This window comes from Carya illinoinensis, chromosome 1 (assembly GCF_018687715.1).
Source record: "Carya illinoinensis cultivar Pawnee chromosome 1, C.illinoinensisPawnee_v1, whole genome shotgun sequence".
Taxonomy (NCBI): Eukaryota; Viridiplantae; Streptophyta; class Magnoliopsida; order Fagales; family Juglandaceae; genus Carya; species Carya illinoinensis.
Window position 1 is genome coordinate 53641546 of NC_056752.1, and position 17491 is coordinate 53659036.

General features: G+C 34.5%; 1 protein-coding gene across 5 annotated transcripts; it reads right to left on the reverse strand.

Moving 5' to 3' along the window:
* Positions 1–794: 794 nt before the first annotated feature.
* On the reverse strand, positions 795–5802 carry LOC122286768. 5 transcript variants are annotated; one of them, XR_006234108.1, is made up of 4 exons: positions 3625–5802; positions 2806–2971; positions 1612–2581; positions 795–1512 (listed from the first exon to the last, which is right to left on the reverse strand). XR_006234108.1 is itself a non-coding variant. In XM_043095439.1 (2 exons), exon 1 carries the CDS (start codon positions 5591–5593, stop codon positions 3641–3643), a length of 1953 nt encoding a protein of 650 aa, XP_042951373.1. In that variant the 5' UTR covers positions 5594–5802; the 3' UTR covers positions 795–2581; positions 3625–3640. The 5 variants fall into 5 exon arrangements, 2 of the variants coding, with proteins under 2 accessions (XP_042951373.1, XP_042951372.1); XR_006234102.1 differs by having other exon boundaries at positions 795–1213; positions 1374–2581; XR_006234096.1 differs by having other exon boundaries at positions 795–2581.
* Between the last annotated feature and the right edge of the window lie 11689 nt (positions 5803–17491).

Sequence of the window (17491 nt, forward strand, 5' to 3'; positions counted from 1 at the left end):
AAATTAATGCAATGCAACCATCGATTGAGTGTTTAGTTGTATCCAAATTAAAGAGCTCGGCCGAGCTATATATGCCTGGGCTTTACTTTTCAAATTAGCCGGCTCCGACTGACTCATGTTTTCTTTTTTTATCACCAGTACTAGGCCTAGATTCGTCGCTTTTGTACACAATAATAATGTCCATCTGTCAGAACGATCTCGGACCAACGGCTGCTAAGGTGGCTTATCTCGTCACAGAATTCAGAAAATACTGCAAAAAGAAAAGGTCAAAAAATTTGTCTATTGCTAGTTTGAGAGTCATAAATACACAGAAGTATTATTGGAGGACTGCTTCTTCAACTGCAGTACCCAAAAGCCAGCATAATTGAGCTGTGCTTTTAGTCAGTATTGCTGATCTGGGTTTAACCCGATCTACCTTAAGGTATTTATGTAATTCTTCGAGCCCCAAAAAATGGACTTTACTCCTCCCTTCAGTTTTGGTACGAGCCTGTGACCTCTGAGCAGTAGACATAGACTGAGCTCCTATTCTACAACCACTAAGCTTAGTCCCTCCTAACCATGACATGAAATTGTGCCCACTCCTGTGTCAAACTGATACCACCTAACTTTAGGCGTGCGCATTTTACTATATTGGCAAGGAAATTTAGCTTCTTGATGAAGCTTGTTTATGTTATCAGACTTTTACCTCCAACCTTAATTCCTCTGTAATAACTCAGACTACTCTCTCTCTTAAAAAAAAACATGAATATGCTCTTAAAATGTCAGTTATTTTCGGTGATTCGTCTTAATTCATGTTGGTCCAGACAAAACTGCAGTTAGACTTGGGGCAACCCAAAAAAGGTTTTCAGAATTCAGTTAACTTGGGGGTGGAGTAACAGTCCCATAATAGCAAATTCGGGCTTTAATCAATCCCCCTCGTGGACTTTCGAGTTTGATTAAGGTTCGAGCAAAAGCAAAATTGATATCTCGAAAGCTAAAATTGTTGATGCCAGAGCCCCGTATGAATGATCACCATAATGATTCACATGCTTAAAGCTTCTTCTTCTTCTTCTTCTTCTTCTTCTTCTTCTTATTTTCGTGAATATAGGCCTTACTCTGTGATTGACAGATAAAAAAGGCCTTACTCTCTGAATGCGGAGCTCCCATCAATTCTAAAACTAGATGGCCGCAGCAGTTCCCATAAACTGGCACACTTGTGAGATGTACCTTATGTCTGAATTAAATGAGATGCAGATCGTCCATAATTATTTTGGGTGTGAGGAAGATCTAACACATGCATAGACAAATCTGGGGCTATGGGAGGGCAAAATGCATTAGTGGATTGGCTCATGCTGAACACAGAATGGCATATTCATGTCAATGTAGTAACATACCATCGCTATACAGATTAAGAAAGAATCGTTCCGGTAAAAGACGGGTGGTAGTAACATCACTTCCACAATTTCTCTCGACCCACGACAGTTGCCCTCCTAGAGTTCAATCGGGCGTCTTAGCTTAACAGCAACAAATTATCTATACATCAAAAGATTCGGTCAAACATCATGATTTCATATTCTGAAACATTCCAGCACAAACTAACGTGACAAAGTTGGAAGGAATAAAGCAAGACACCTCCTAATTAAGCCATTATCAACAAGTAACGTAAGGGTTGCAACAAAGCATGGAAATAGAAAGATCCGTATTCATGGGTCTCCTGCTACACGTTAAAACCAGCAGGCCATTAGAATGATTGGCTACAGACCAGCATCCAAGCAGCTCCATTAAAATGGCTCAACACGCAGAGAAGCACGTGGTGTCAACTCCATTTACCTTGCACTTTTTGTATACCTAGTACCCTGCGATTGTCACTGGGCTTAATCTTCTCAAATACTTGTCGTTTCATCTGATCTAATCAATGTTATCATCCCAATTCTAACATGGGACCCATGAAGAGCAAAGTACATCTTAAGTGCTGGCTTTTGTACCACTAAAAAAATTCTAGACTCCAGAACATATTATTTCACACTTTCTAATCACGTTGGCACAGACAAGATTGGCCTTACTTTTTGTAGGTAAAAAACAAACGGTTCTCCCAGTACAAAAAGATGCATTTCTGTTCACAAGGAGAGGCCCTACAAAGAACATAAGTTGGAAAAAGCATAAGCTGCATATCATGCAACAATTCCTGGAATCCTGAATGGCCTAGGCAAGGTTGTAAGGCCTCTGAAAGCTGACACTATAAGGTGTAGCTTATGCAGCATAGACTTCAGAACACGGATCGGGTATGAGTAATTCCAGACCCCAAATTTAGGAAGTGAATTTGTCTTGCAATGATTTAAGATGACTAGATAGAGAGCATGACAGCCACATCCAAATTCTGAGCGTTCATACAAGATCATAAAAGCTCAAGTTAACTTCTTGGTGACCCACATACAAGTGCAAGCCCCCCTCTCCAGTACCAACCATTTTGTTAAGCAAACTTCCAAACAGATGCTGACACACTGTTCATTCCAACCGACTCTCATCAATAAGTCATCCTTGGGTCTGATTAGTTTGCTCACCCCTATCCAGAACATAAAGTAAGAGCTTTTTGTGCAGCCCACTGGCCAGGATGAAAATAGAAGATAAAGAACAAACAGTTCAGAGATGTTAGAAGAGTTCAATAAAACTTAATTCATACTGATTTAGTATAAGGATTAACACAAGATACATAAAATTTTAGGAAAGAGACCGCTATGATAAAAATGTAAGCCTTAAAAGAGCACATTGTTATAATTTAGATAAACGTGAATAGACCTATTGAAAGAATAAACAGAATATCTGCACCTTTTCTTGATAGGACTCAACCTACTCTAGAGTTACATATGCTGGCTTTGAATAGCACTACACTCTTCAATTTAAGGTGCTTGCATGTTGCAAAGTCTTTTGCCAGGTACAGTATTCTTAACCAGACACGAGCAATCTGCGAAATGTCCAAACCAACAATATATGCCTGGAACAAAAATTTCAAATAAGGAGTCTCAAGACCTTTTCAATAGAGTCACCAAGTTAGAATATGGGTCTCTTACACACTGAACCATAGGGAAACATCAACTTACTGATGCTTTAAAATGCAGTACTTATAGTTGCGATAGCAAATAGATAGGATTTATATGTACCCAAACAAGATGTTTCTCCACCAATTAGTTCAAGCTTCCATGTCAGGAACACCACAATTACAGAAGCCTCTTTTTCAACACAGATTGGTACAATCAATTTGGTAGAGTGAATTGTATAGAGATGGACACAACCAGATAGGTAAAAATTTGGGGAAGAGAGAGAAACTAGCGTTAAGGCCGAGTAATATATACAAGAATTCCAACGAAATAAAACAGATCGTAATAGTCACTAATTCGCATCATAAATAAAACCAAGCAACAATTTTAAGGCAAGGAACATAATTATCGAATAATTAAAACAAATATGTGCAGAGAAGCCCAATTCAGCTCTACTTTACAGAACCACACGCAGTGAAGACAACTAAAAAGCATGTGAGCGGCTCCAGTGTCAAGTCTTCTGTATACATTAATGTACAACCCACTTCTGGCAGTGAGAAGGGATGAATGGCTACTACAAAAATCCACAACTAAGTTAGAGTAGATTTACCATGCTGTTGAAGACTCTACAAAATCTCGTCATGCCCGAATCCCCCATCCTCGCAATCTGCATTACTGTCCAACCCACAAGGAGAATCATACCATTTATGATTCTCTTGGTAGAAACTATCAACCTGTATGCCAACAAGACCTACATCTGCGACTATAGCCTCATCGTGTCTAATGGGCTTGGTTAATTTAGTATCTTCACAATCAAGAATACTTTTCTCGTCAAAGTCACTGCATTTTAACCACTTTTCAGGCTTACAATGCTCGCCTATTATATCCTTATGACTCCGACAATCTTCCCTCATCTGGTCCCAAGGAACAACATCACCAAGAGTCCGCCCAAAACTGTCTTCATCATCCTCAAGCAAATCCGTGCCCTTGCTATCACCATAAATCTGCTCATGGTGATGATCACTCCAATGCGCCAGATCATTCTCACCAACCAGCACATCAACTGAATGTGGCTTGTGAGAGATCACCCCAATTGCTCTCAAACTCTCTTCCCCAACAGCTCTAACTTTATTAACAATCTCACACAATTCCTGAGATACCAAACCCAATAACTCGTGCGGAAGTTTTGTAATTTTCCCTTCTAACAGCCCAACCTCGGTTCTCAATTCCTGCAACTGCTGCAAAACTGAAAGTTGCAAATCCCCATCATCCTTCCCCACCAACCCAAACCCGTCATTCTCCATTTCCTCACTCACCCCGTAAACTGTCTCCTGGTCCATCAAAAACGCACCTTTATGACCCACAAACCTATGCATTATCCTCGCATTCCCATCCAGCGGCCCCGGCTCATGCCCTGTATGCACAGCATACAGCTTAAATACCGCCATCCCCTCTTCCTGATACACGAAAGTCTTATCCTTCTCATTATAATTAGCAATTGGCACAATTGCCCTAATCCGAAAGCCGCACCCGCAACGCTTGGATGCATATGGCTCCCTCTTCAAAATCTTTGACTTCTTCGTGGCAGGCTCCCCAGCCCTATGACAAGCATAATCCTTCACCTCCGCCATAAACGGCTTATACCTAATATACTTCTGCCTGATGCAGAGTACAACTTTATGCTTGGCAGCCAATTGCTGAAGCTTATTGGGCACTTCATTTGCCGGCACATCAAAGGACTCGGTGTACTCAAACCTACGTCGCTTAGTTCGCGCAGCAGCGGAGGAGCCCCCCGTTGATGCCGCAGAGCACAAAGGGCACGCGGCAACACAAACCCTAATGTAACTCTCGGGGATGCCGTAAAATTTGGCACCAACGGTCCAACCCTGCTTAATTCTCTCAATGGTGTCTTTAAGCCCCAAGTGTTTGATATCGGTATCGGAGTGGGAAGTCATAACGATATCTTGCCACTGGTTAATATGTGAAACGAATTGCTGGGAATTGTTTTTGAAGCAAAGGAATTGGTTACCGGTGGTGGGATCGACGTGGGCGGAGAGCTTATCCTGGATGCGCTTCCAGGCTGTGAGGAAGGCGGTGTCCTCGTTGCGGTCCTTCCAGACGGCGCGCCAGGACTTGAGGACGGGGCGGGGCGTGGCTGCCCGGATCTCGGCCGGAGTCGCGAGTCGGTGCTCCAGGAGGCAGCGGATCATCAAAGAGTGGGACTGCGCGTTGAAGGTGTAGAACTGGGAAGATATGTGGGGCTCGGGGCTGATGTGGAGCTTGGGAACAGAGGCTGACGTGGGGTCCGGAGCAGGTTGGATCGGCGAGTAACGCGAGTTGGAGGGCGACTCGGAGGAGCAGTGGCTCTGCGAGGACGAAGAGGAGGATGAAGGGGAAGAAGAGGAGCGGAAAAGGACGATTTCGGGGAGGGAGAAAGTGGGGTCGTCTTCGGAAACGTGTGGAATGGACGGCAAGGATTCGAGGATCTGGGACGGTTGTGGTGGTGGGGGGTCCAGATCATGGGGGTTGAGCTGGTGGTGGGAAGAGAAGAGGTGGTCTTCGGTTTTGCTCGGATTCATGGAAGGATGGGCAGGACGGGGAGCGTCGGGAGGGAAAAAGGAGAGCAAAGTGATGACAGAGATTAGAGAGAGAACAAGGCTCGTGAGTATGTCCTCCAAATGTTTGTGTTCAGTTTTGTCTCTGACATTTTTTCAAAGGTCTCATTTCTCTACCCCTTTCCTCTGTCTCTGTCTTTGTCTGGTTGTCTCTTTTCCTTCCTTGTTTTTGTTTTTTTGCTTTTAGCTGAGTATTGATGAAGCGATAAAGAGACTAGAGTGTCTTTGTAACATATTTTATTATTTATTATTTATTATTATTATTTATTAATATTAAATATTCTATTATTATTTTTTATTTACTTTTTCATTACTATTCATAACATATTTCAACACTCAAACCCAACATAAATAAAACTAATAATATAAATTAACGTAAATTTATTTGATCTGTTAGATTTATTTTATAATAAAAATAATTTTTAAATCTAATAAATTATATAAAATCACGTTAATTCATGAAATTACTTTTATATAATTGTAAATTTTTTTTCTTTATCGAATAGGATGATATTGTTTATTGCCTTCCATTCGAATTTTATAATTCAGTCTTCTTCATTTATTTATTAAAATATTTTTTAAATATTATTTTTATTTTAAATTTTTAAATTTTTAAATTTTTTATTATTATACTTTATATGAGAATTTGAAAAGAAAAATTCTATTCATCTACCACACATACCAGTGATACCACACACATAACTTTTTTTTATATTAACAAATATGCAAGGTATGGATTGTTGAATCCAAAGCTTTAAGTTTTGTGTAGTTATATATCTATATATAGATTTTAATGATAACAAATAAATTCAAAGAATAAATGAGTCTCAAGCTCAAGTTATCTATACAATTAGGTCAAGCACATCAAAAAATCAAGCATGAGCAAGAAGGGAACAAATTCACATTAAAGTCATAGAATAATGTTGTAAATATCTTAAAAATTTGAAATTAAGATTAAAGTTCAAAATTAATATTTTATCATAAAACATTAAAATACATTTTCTACATGTGTATGAATATTTTAAAAATTAAATTTAAAAATTTTGAAATATGATTGATTGTCATCTTTCACATGTGCATGACATGATTAAATGTTTAAATTTTAAAAATATTAAAAATGATTTATTGTCATATTTTACATGTGCATACTTTATTTGAATATTTTCAAAAGTGATTGATATTTTTTTTACTTATACAAAAAATAAATGATTTTGTTTGAAAATTTTAAAAATATTAAAGATGATAATTAATTATCTTTCACATGTGCATGCTTTATTTGAATATTTCAAAAGTGATTGATGCTCTTTTTGACTTATGCAAAATGTAGATGATTTTGTTTGAAAATTTTAAAAAGTAAAGTGTGTTCATTTTGTCATATGCAAAAAGTAAAAAGATTAGGTTTGAATTGTTTGAAAAGTGAATGATTTTGTCTTTTACATGTGAATCTTTTTAAATTTGAATATAAAGTCTCATATGCCTATAAATAGATCATTCAAGAGTTTCACATTTACAACACTAAGAGTATACAAAATTAATTCAAAACTTTCATTCTCTATTCTCTAAACATTGAGTCTTAAACCTTATTCATTTTGAGATATATATAGTTTGCACTATTTACAACACCAAGAGCATACAACATTTATTCAAAACTTTAATTATCTCTTCTTTAAGCATTGAGCCTTAAACTTTATTCATTTTGAGATATATATAGTTTGCACTGTATTATTTTTATTTCACTTATTAATGAGTGTTTTCTGATAATCTACCTACTATCAACTATTGTATCAATAAAATGTGTGTATAACCCCTGTGAGTGTAAAAACTGTTTTACACAGGGAATAGTTAAATTGTAACAGCCCGCTAGAAATTCAATTGTGAAATTTCTATTAACTTTAGAAACCTCGTGAAAACCCCATAAGTTTTCACGAATCCATTAATCGTATAGGTTTTTGTCTAACTACATAGTTAGTGTTATTATTTGCTATGGTATCAGAATTGTGTTTTTGATTATTGGAGATAGTTAGAAGTGTCAAAATGTATTATGGTTTGTGCCATTAGACTCGGAGGGTTATTTAAAGTCTTATGGCGCAATAACATTTTTTCATATTTTCGGACAAAACGTCTGTTCAAAACTGTAGATATTATTGGATAAAAAGAAATATCTTGAAGTAATTTTCATGAATATTATTGGGTAAAAATATTTTGAGTTAATTTTTATAGATATTATTAGATAAAAATATCTTAAGTTGATTTTTTGTAGATACTATTGGATAGAATATTATGAGATAATCTTTTATAGATATTTTGGGTAGGAGAAAACTACACTCAACTCTCAACTCCAGCCTCATCTCTTCCATATCTCATCCATAAGTATCTCCAGCCACTTCTCCCCACGAAATTATTTTCATTTACACTTTCCATTGAAAGAATATCAAACACTATCTCTCGAACAGTTTTTAGGAGGTATTTTGCACACCCATTTAGAAGCTTTTGTAAGTGTTTTATCATAAAGTCTTCTTCATATAAGTTGTTCCTTTTTTAGTCTAGTTTACATGGATATCTTATTTTCCTCATTTGAAGATCATTTGGTCAGTCAAATATTATGTAAACTATAGAAAGGTCATTCTCGGAGATAAACTGGAGAATATGTTATAGTTTGGAGTTTTTGACCAAGCTAATGGATAGATATTGGTCCGAAATTTTTATGGAGTATTGTTAACATGTATATGTGATTATTGGTTGAGGATTTTTGCATGATTAAAGGTTTTGATGAAATATTTTCTTAGATTAGAAACTTAGAAACTGGAAGAAGAAAAACAGTTTCTGTTTTGAGAAAGTTTAACTCTTTGGTGGTCTAAACCTATTCTAATGACTTTAATAATTTTATTGGAGGATCCTAAGTATCTTATATACATGTTATACTATTATTTTGAAGATATTTGATGTTAGGTTCAAAGATATGAAATTTTATGTAAAGAGATATTCAAATAAGCCAAAGTGTGGATATTTTTGGCTAAATTTATGTTTTGGTTAATTTCTAACCATTTGATCTTGAATTAGAAGTTTATATATGTTTTAGGACATCTTTTTAAACCATGTGATGGTTTAGTTTGAAGATCATATATTTATAAGTCATAGATCAAAAGATTTATCAAAACTAGTTGAGGAAAAAGTTTCTGTTTTTGGACTAAGTGTAAAACCAAAAACTCCAAATGCTATTTTGTGATTTTGGTGACTTTAGTTTGATGATTTAAAGCATGGTTGATGTTAGGATGATATTATGAATATGTTAGAAGTAAGATTTGATTTTTTAAAATTCTTGGAGATGTTTTGATTTAAGGTCAAAACTTGTGATTTAAGTGCTTGGATCTTTTTACAAAAAAGTTTGGTGTTAATTATTAGCTTTTTCTAAATGGATGTTTTAAGTATGGTTTTGAACTTAAGATTGGAAGATGTTTGTTGCAAAATTTTGGTTTAAGCATGAGTTTTGAAATTGGAAAGAATTGCAACAAAAATCAAGGGAAATGGCCTATGGATATTTCGACCATAGTGTGTTCTTCATAGTTGTATTTTGTTTTAAATTTTTCTGAGTTGATATTTAAGTTTAGGACAAAATTTACATGAGGAATGTAAATTTTAGAAACTTTTGGAATTAGTATGCAAAATCCTTAAGTTATGAGTAAAACGGTCATTTTCCCACATGTAGAGAGTAAAATGAAAATTTTACCCTTTAAGTTAGTATTTTCCATATTTCAAATATTTAGTGATTTAGTTCTAACTTTTAGAATCACTAATTACAGTTCCTCGTGGTCGCACTTGAAGTTTTATAAGAAACGCGGAGATCGAGATAAGTTAGCTTTTAACTTACTAGCAGTCTATTGTGTATGTGTGCTAAGTAAAGGAACTACAGTGTATGTATGTATGTTATCATATATGTCATGCCATGCCAAGTTATCACGTAATAATCTATTATACAGAATTTATTCTGTCATCAATTTTTATCTGTTACATAATATATTCTGTCATGTATTACTGTACATTACAAGTATGTCATGTTAAATATGTTGTCTATTATATGTTATGTCATGTTACAAAATGTTTCTATCTCAAATTGGTCATGTATTTCAAGTTATGTTCAAATCACGTTATGTTACGTCAAGGCTCCAGTCCTTTCGTATTTCAGTCACGTTTCATCTTGAGTACATTCAGTTTGTGTAGAATACATGGGGCCACAACAATTGTGGAGTATGTATTTAACTGCATTGTGATGTATAGAATACATGGTGCCACAACAACTGTGGAGTATGTATTTTTCATGTTAAGTCAAGTTTGTATAGAATAAATTGGGCCACAACAACTGTGGAGTATGTATTTTTTATGTTAAGTCAAGTTTGTGTAGAATACATGGGGCCACAACAACTGTGGAGTATGTATTTACACGTAGAATACATGGAGCCACAACAACTGTGGAGTATGTATTTTTCATGTTAAGTCAAGTTTCAGATCAAGTTCATGTCAAGTTAAGATCAGTTCATGTTTCAATTTAAGTTATGTCAATTATGCTATGTTGTACGCCAAGTTATGCTTTAATTACTTATGAATTTGATTATGCATTTATACTTTTACTGTCATGCATGCATCATTAGCTTGTGTGGAAGTTTTTTTGTTAACTTACTGAGATTTGTAATCAAATCTCACTTTGGTAGTCCCAACTACCATTCCCCCCGAATGGTAGATCTTGTTACAGGACCTGAAGGAGAATCAGAAGCTGATCAACTAGATACAGTTGACTAAGCGACGATGCGACATCAATGTTAATATAGTAGTTAACGTAAATTACTACTTGTACAATAGAATTGCATCTTTAGTATTTTTTGGATCATAACCATTTTGGACTAGTGTTGTGATCTACTCAATGGGTCTTTATGTATGAAGTATGTTTTAAGCATTTTGGATATTTTCAATTTGGTGCATAGTATTGCTAAAGAAAAAAATTATCCGCTGCGAATATTGCATAATGTTAGATGCATGTTAGGAATATTGCATCTTATATGTCATGAACGGGGGCAGGTAACCTTGTGTTGCATGTCTCGACGCTTCAAATGTCCGTCCGATCCCAAACGGAATTTGGGGGCGTCACATGAATCACCACGTGTAAGGTGATTGCAAGTGTAGAGGGTGTTCTACATGAATCATTTGTAGTGGTGTTATTCAAATGTGTAGTACATTTCTATCTCTACTTGAAAGAGGTTAAATAGTAAATTTGGGGATTCTCAATAGGTAGCTTGAGGCAATGACGTAGGCAGTGTGACCGAACCTCGTTAATATACTAAGTTTGCTTCTATCTTACCATTACTCTTTATATTTATTACTATTTCGTATTTTATCTATATTTTATATTATATATTTGATTTATAATTGTTAATTTTTTAAATATAACCAAATTCCCTCTCTCTTGTATTAGTTGTCTAGGCTGATGAATAAAATAAAAAAATTAGTTCAAGAAAAATAATAAAAATAAAATAAAATAAATTTAAAATAAATGTGATATATGATGAGTAGTAAATCTTATTTGAAAAATTTATAATAAATATATGATATGAGATGAGCATAATACTACTTATTTCAAAAAAAAAAATTCATGAATTTGCATAATTTTATGCAATACATTAAATTATAAAATTTTCACATCAATTTATTTTTATAAATCTAGTATTTTATATGTATTTAGTTTAAACATATATGCAAAATAAAATTTAACTAAAAAACATTCACAAGTATAATTGTGATGAGACTTCCAACGTGTTTTCGCTTCTTAAATTGAGAAGTGCCAGTTTCATAAAAACATTTCATAAAATTAAAAATCATAAATAGGTATTAATTATTATATTATGTCAAATTGTATATTTTTTTATTATATAATAGATTTAATGTATCATAGAGTTTTAATTTTTTTTAAACCTGAGATTTCTTTTTTAGTTTTATATCATAAAGTTTAAGCATTGATTATTCAAAAAAATTAATCCTAATATTTACTTAATGCTCTTTTAATAAGTAATGAACAAAAACTTCTCATTTCAAGTGAATATGTAATTCAAAATATATGATTTCCTATTAATAATTTTTGTGAAGGACAAAATTACTCAGAATAATAGTATTATTATCTTATTGCCATGACTTCTAATCATGATTGTAGCAAAGACCCACGTGGGTTATTGATCAAACTTATTTAAAAACTCTAAACTAAAAACAAAACAAGACAAAAGGATTTTATAACAAATGTTTTGGATTACTAGAAAAGCTTTGGTCTTATGGAGGTGACCGTTCTTATGATTGCAAATGATAATACCTCATGGGACTAATCTTTCATGCTCCAAAACAGTTACCGGTCAATGTTTGAAAATTTATACATAAAATTATAATAAATAATTTAACTGTTATGAAACTATCGAAAAGTAAAGAGAGATAGATTTATTATAAAACTTTCTAAAAGGAGAGAGAGAGAGATAGAACTCAGAGAAGTTATGAAACTTATGAATTTTTTAAAGAATTCAACGATATATATAGGTGTACAAAGGGAACTATGCTAGCTTACTATGCAGTACTATGTTGATACTATGCATTGTGCATATATCGGCTAGCTCAAGGTGGTCATACAATTTATTTTACAACAATGTTATTTTACAACACTCCCCCTTTAGATGACCACATATAATGAATATGTCTCGTTAAAACCTTGTCAAGGAAAAACCCTGTGGGAAAAAAACTAATGGCAAAGGAAAAAGAGTACAATATTCATGTGTACCGTAAAATGTTTTAAGATTGCCTCATTAAAACCTTGCAAAGGAAAACCCAGTGGGATAAAACCTTAGCAAAGGAAAAAGAGTACAATCAGTATAAGTCTTCAAGACATTACTCCTCCTGAAAAGTGCATGATAAAAGGTTTTCAAGTCTCCGCATTCTAATGTTCTGCACAATCTTCTTAAATGTTGCAGTTGGTAATGCTTTTGTGAATAAATTTGCCAGATTATCACTTGATCGTATTTGCTTGATTTTAATTTCACCTTTCTCTTGAAGTTCATGAATATAAAAGAATTTAGGTGAAATATGTTTGGTTCTATCACCTTTGATATATCCTCCTTTAATTTGAATAATACAAGCAGCATTATCTTCGTATAAAGTTGTTGGGCTATCATTAATCACTGGAAGACCACACTTTTCTTGAATATGTTGGATCATTGATCTTAGCCAAATACATTCTCGACTTGTTTCATGAATTGCAATGATCTCTAAGTGATTTGAAGAGGTAGCAGATAATGTTTGTTTGACAGATCTCCATGATATAGCAGAATTTCCATAAGTAAATACATATCCAGTTTGAGATCTACCTCTTTGTGGATCTGAAAGATAACCTGCATCTGCATATCCAACTAATTGTGGATTTGAACCATGTTGATAAAATAATCTCATATCAACCGTACCTCGAAGGTATCGAAGGATATGTTTAATGCCATTCCAATGTCTTCGAGTTGGTGCGGAACTATATCTTGCAAGTAAATTAACTAAAAATGCAATATCAGGCCGAGTGCAATTTGCAAGATACATCAGGGCTCCAATTGCACTGAGATAAGGTATTTCAGGACCAAGAATTTCTTCATTGTTTTCACAAGGACGAAATTGATCATTTTGCACATTAAGTGATCGAACAACCATTGGAGTACTCAGGGGATGAGCTTTGTCCATGTAAAAGTGTTTCAAGACTTTCTCTGTATAATTTGACTGATGAATGAGAATTCCATTTGGCAAATGCTCGAGCTGCAGGCCAAGACAAAATTTCGTTTTGCCAAGATCCTTCATTTCAAATTCATTCTTTAAATATGTAGCGGTTCTTCTGATCTCTTCAGGAGTTCCAACAAGATTTAGATCATCAACATAAACCGTAATAATAACAAATCCGGAGTCTGATTTCTTAATAAAAACACATGGGCATATTGGATTATTCTCAAATCCTTCTTTCAATAGATATTCGCTAAGGCGTTTATACCACATGCGTCCGGATTGTTTTAACCCATATAAAGATCTTTGAAGCTTAATAGAATACATACTTCTGGATGTACTCAGATTATAAGCTTCAGGCATTTTATATCCTTAAGGGATTTTCATATATATGTCATGATCTAATGATCCATATAAATATGCAGTGACCACATCCATCAATTGCATATTCAATCTTTTTATAACTGCCAAACTGATCAAATATTTGAATGTGATTGCATCCATAACAGGAGAGTATGTTTCCTCATAATCAATCCCCGGTTTCTTCAGGAAACCTTGTGCAACAAGTCGTGCTTTATATCGCACAATTTCATTGCTTTCATTACGTTTACGTATAAATACCCATTTATATCCAACGGGCATTACACCCTTTGGTGTTTGTATAATTGGTCCAAAGACCTCTCACTTTGCTAGCGAGTTTAATTCAGCTTCAATGGCTGATTTCTATTTTGGCCAGTCATCTCTACGTCGACATTCTTCGACAGTTCTTGACTCAATTTTTTCATTACTTCTGGTAATGTCAAGAGCCATTTTATATGAAAATATGTTGTCGACAACAGTTTTATTTCTATTCAAAATTTCTCCTGTACTCATGAAATGTATCGAGATCTCGTTATTTTCAGGTACCTGTCCCTCTTCAAGAGAAGACATTTCATGAAATACCTCTTCAGAAGGTTCTTTCTTAGGAGATTTACTCTCTTCAGGAGCATCAATTACTCTTATGGCCTGTGTTGGTATGGACTCTTCAGGAGTACCAAATTCATTTTGTATTTTCCTCTTCCGAGGAATTTTGTCCTTAGCACCAATAGGCCGTCCACGCTTCAGGCGTATCTTAGATTCGCCTATTGCTATTTTGGCAACTTGTCATTCAGGGACTGCAATCCTTGCTGGAACATTAACAGTAGGAATATATGATTTTACCACACATTTAGTGTCAGTAAATACATCCAGTAATTGGTTTGCAACACTTTGCAAATGAATAATCTTTTGAACCTCTAAATTACATTCTTTTGTACGATGATCAAATTGGGAAATAGTTTTATTTTCCCAAGTAATTTCCTGTCGTGCTTCAGGCACCGACTTCTCATTACCCAATGTTGGAAAAATGGATTCGTCAAAATGACAATACTCAAAACGTGCCTTAAACATATCCTCTGTAAGAGGTTCAAGGTATCTGATAATAGATGGAGAATCAAACCCAACATATATCCCAAGTCTATGTTAAGGGCCCATCTTTGTACGTTGTGGAGGTGCAATTGGAACATATACAGTACATCCAAAAATACGAAGATGAAAAATATTTGGTTGCTGACCAAATGCAAGCTGTAATGGTGAATATTTGTGATATGCTGATGGCCTAACTCGAATTAATGATGCTGCATGAATTATAACATGTCCCCAAGCAGAAATAGGAAGATTTGATTTCATGAGTAAAGGTCTAGCGATTAGCTGAAGTCTTTTAATCAATGATTCAGCTAAACCATTTTGAGTGTGTGTGTGGGCAACTGGATGTTCAACATCTATTCCTATTGACATGCAATAATTATCAAAAGCTTGAGATGTAAATTCTCCTGCATTATCCAATCGAATAGTTTTAATTGGATAGTCAGGGAATTGTACTCGTAGCTTAATTATTTGTGCAAGAAGTTTAGCAAATGCAGCATTTCTAGTGGAAAGTAGACAAACATGTGACCATCGACTTGGTGCATCAATTAAAACCATAAAATATCTGAACGGTCCACTTGATGGTTGAATAGGCCCACATATATCTCCATGAATCCTTTGTAAAAAAAATGGAGATTCAAAAACAACCTTTGAGATAGATGATTTGATAATCAATTTACCTTGAGAACATGCAGAGCATGGATATTCATTGGGTAAGATAATCTTCTGATTCTTTAGGGGATGCCCATACGAATTATCAAGTATTTCTCTCATCATTATTGATCCTGGATGTCCAAGGCGATCATGCCAAATCATAAATATTTTGGAATCAATGCACTTCTGGTGCATTACAACATGTGATTCAATTGTTCTCATTTTTGTATAATACAATCCAGATGAGAGGGCATACAGTTTTTCTAATACGAGCTTCTGGCTCGAAATTATTTTAGTAATGAGAATATGCTCTTTATCGTCTTCGTTAATGGTTTTAATATGACAACCATTATGACGTATATCTTTAAAACTTAATAAATTTCTTCTGGATTGTGAAAAAAATAGAGCATCATTAATACAAAATTTAGTGCCATTAGGCAACACAATATAAGCTCTTCCGGAGCCTTCAATTAGATTCGATGAACCGGAAATAGTATGAACATAGGCTTTACTCAATGTTAGATTTTGAAAATATTTTTTATTCTTAAGAATTGTGTGAGTTGTAGCACTGTCAGCCAGACATACATCTTTATTATTCATCTCGGAGATAAAAAGTTCATCAATAAGACTCATGATTTTACAAAATATATAAAACTTTCATTACTAAAAAAAATTACAGAATAAAAATATTTTACAATAATATAAAGGAAATACATTAATTAAAAAGGAACACTTCCATGATCAATTCTACCACTAGAATCCTCAAAGAAATCAGAAACATTAAGGCTTGTAATATCTTCTCCATCTATAGAATTTAAAGCATATGATGGTTCAGTAAAATTTATTTCAAATTTCTTTGTTTTTTCTTTTATAAAAGATTGGTATAAGTCAACCAAGTGCTTAGCTGTACGACAGGTGTGAGACCAATGTCCAGTCATACCACATCTATGGCATTCATCTTTATATTTCTTTACAAATTTATTTTGAGGACCTTTGCCCTTTTCTGAGTTGAACCACTTCTGGTGGTACGGTGTATATCTATTATTTTCCCTTTTAGTGTGGTCACTTTTAGGACATCCACTTCTATAGTTTTTCTTACCACGTCCACGCCCTCTTTTTCTTTGAAAAGATGCACCATTCGTTTATGGGAATGATGTAAATCTAGTATCATTCACTTCAGGGAATGATATAGAACCAGTAGGACGTGACTGGTGATTTCTTAATAAAAGCTCATTATTTTGCTCAGCTAATAGAAGACAAGATATAAGTTCAGAATATTTCTTGAACTTTCGCTCTCGATACTGCTGCTGCAGGAGCACATTCGAGGCATGAAAAATAGTATATGTCTTCTCTAACAAGTCATCATCAGTGACTTTTTCACCACATAATTTCAATAGCGAGCTAATTTTAAAGAGTGTAGAGTTATACTCACTAACACTCTTGAAGTCTTGCAACCTCAGATGCATCCAATCATGACAAGCTTTTGGGAGGATTACAGTTTTCTGGTATTCATATCTCTCCCTTAAATCATTCCAACAAATAAGTGGATCTTTCACCGTTAGATACTCAGTTTTTAATTCTTCATGAAGATAGTGCCGAAAGAAAATCATTGCCTTAGCACGGTCCTGCAGGGACCCGTGATTTCCTTCTTTAATTGTATCTCCCAGGTTCATTGCATCCAGATGGATCTCAGCATCAAGGATCCAAGATAAATAATTTTTCCCAGAAATGTCAAGAGCAACGAATTCCAATTTTGTAAGATTTGACATTTTCTACATATATAAATCAGGAACATAAGTATGTTTAATATTTCATATTCATTTTGAAAACTACAAAAATATATTGAAAGACTTACTTGAAGTAGAGGACTATTAGCTTCAAGATCGTCAGAACTTTCGTGCTGATAACGTGTTATAAATCTATCTCTCTCTTTACTTTTCGATAGTTTCATAACATTAACTATTTTAAATTTTAATTTTGACATTTTTG

Bases quoted from the DNA above. Each gene is read 5' to 3' on its own strand.
- LOC122286768 (XM_043095439.1), bottom strand. From the start codon at position 5,593: ATGAATCCGAGCAAAACCGAAGACCACCTCTTCTCTTCCCACCACCAG.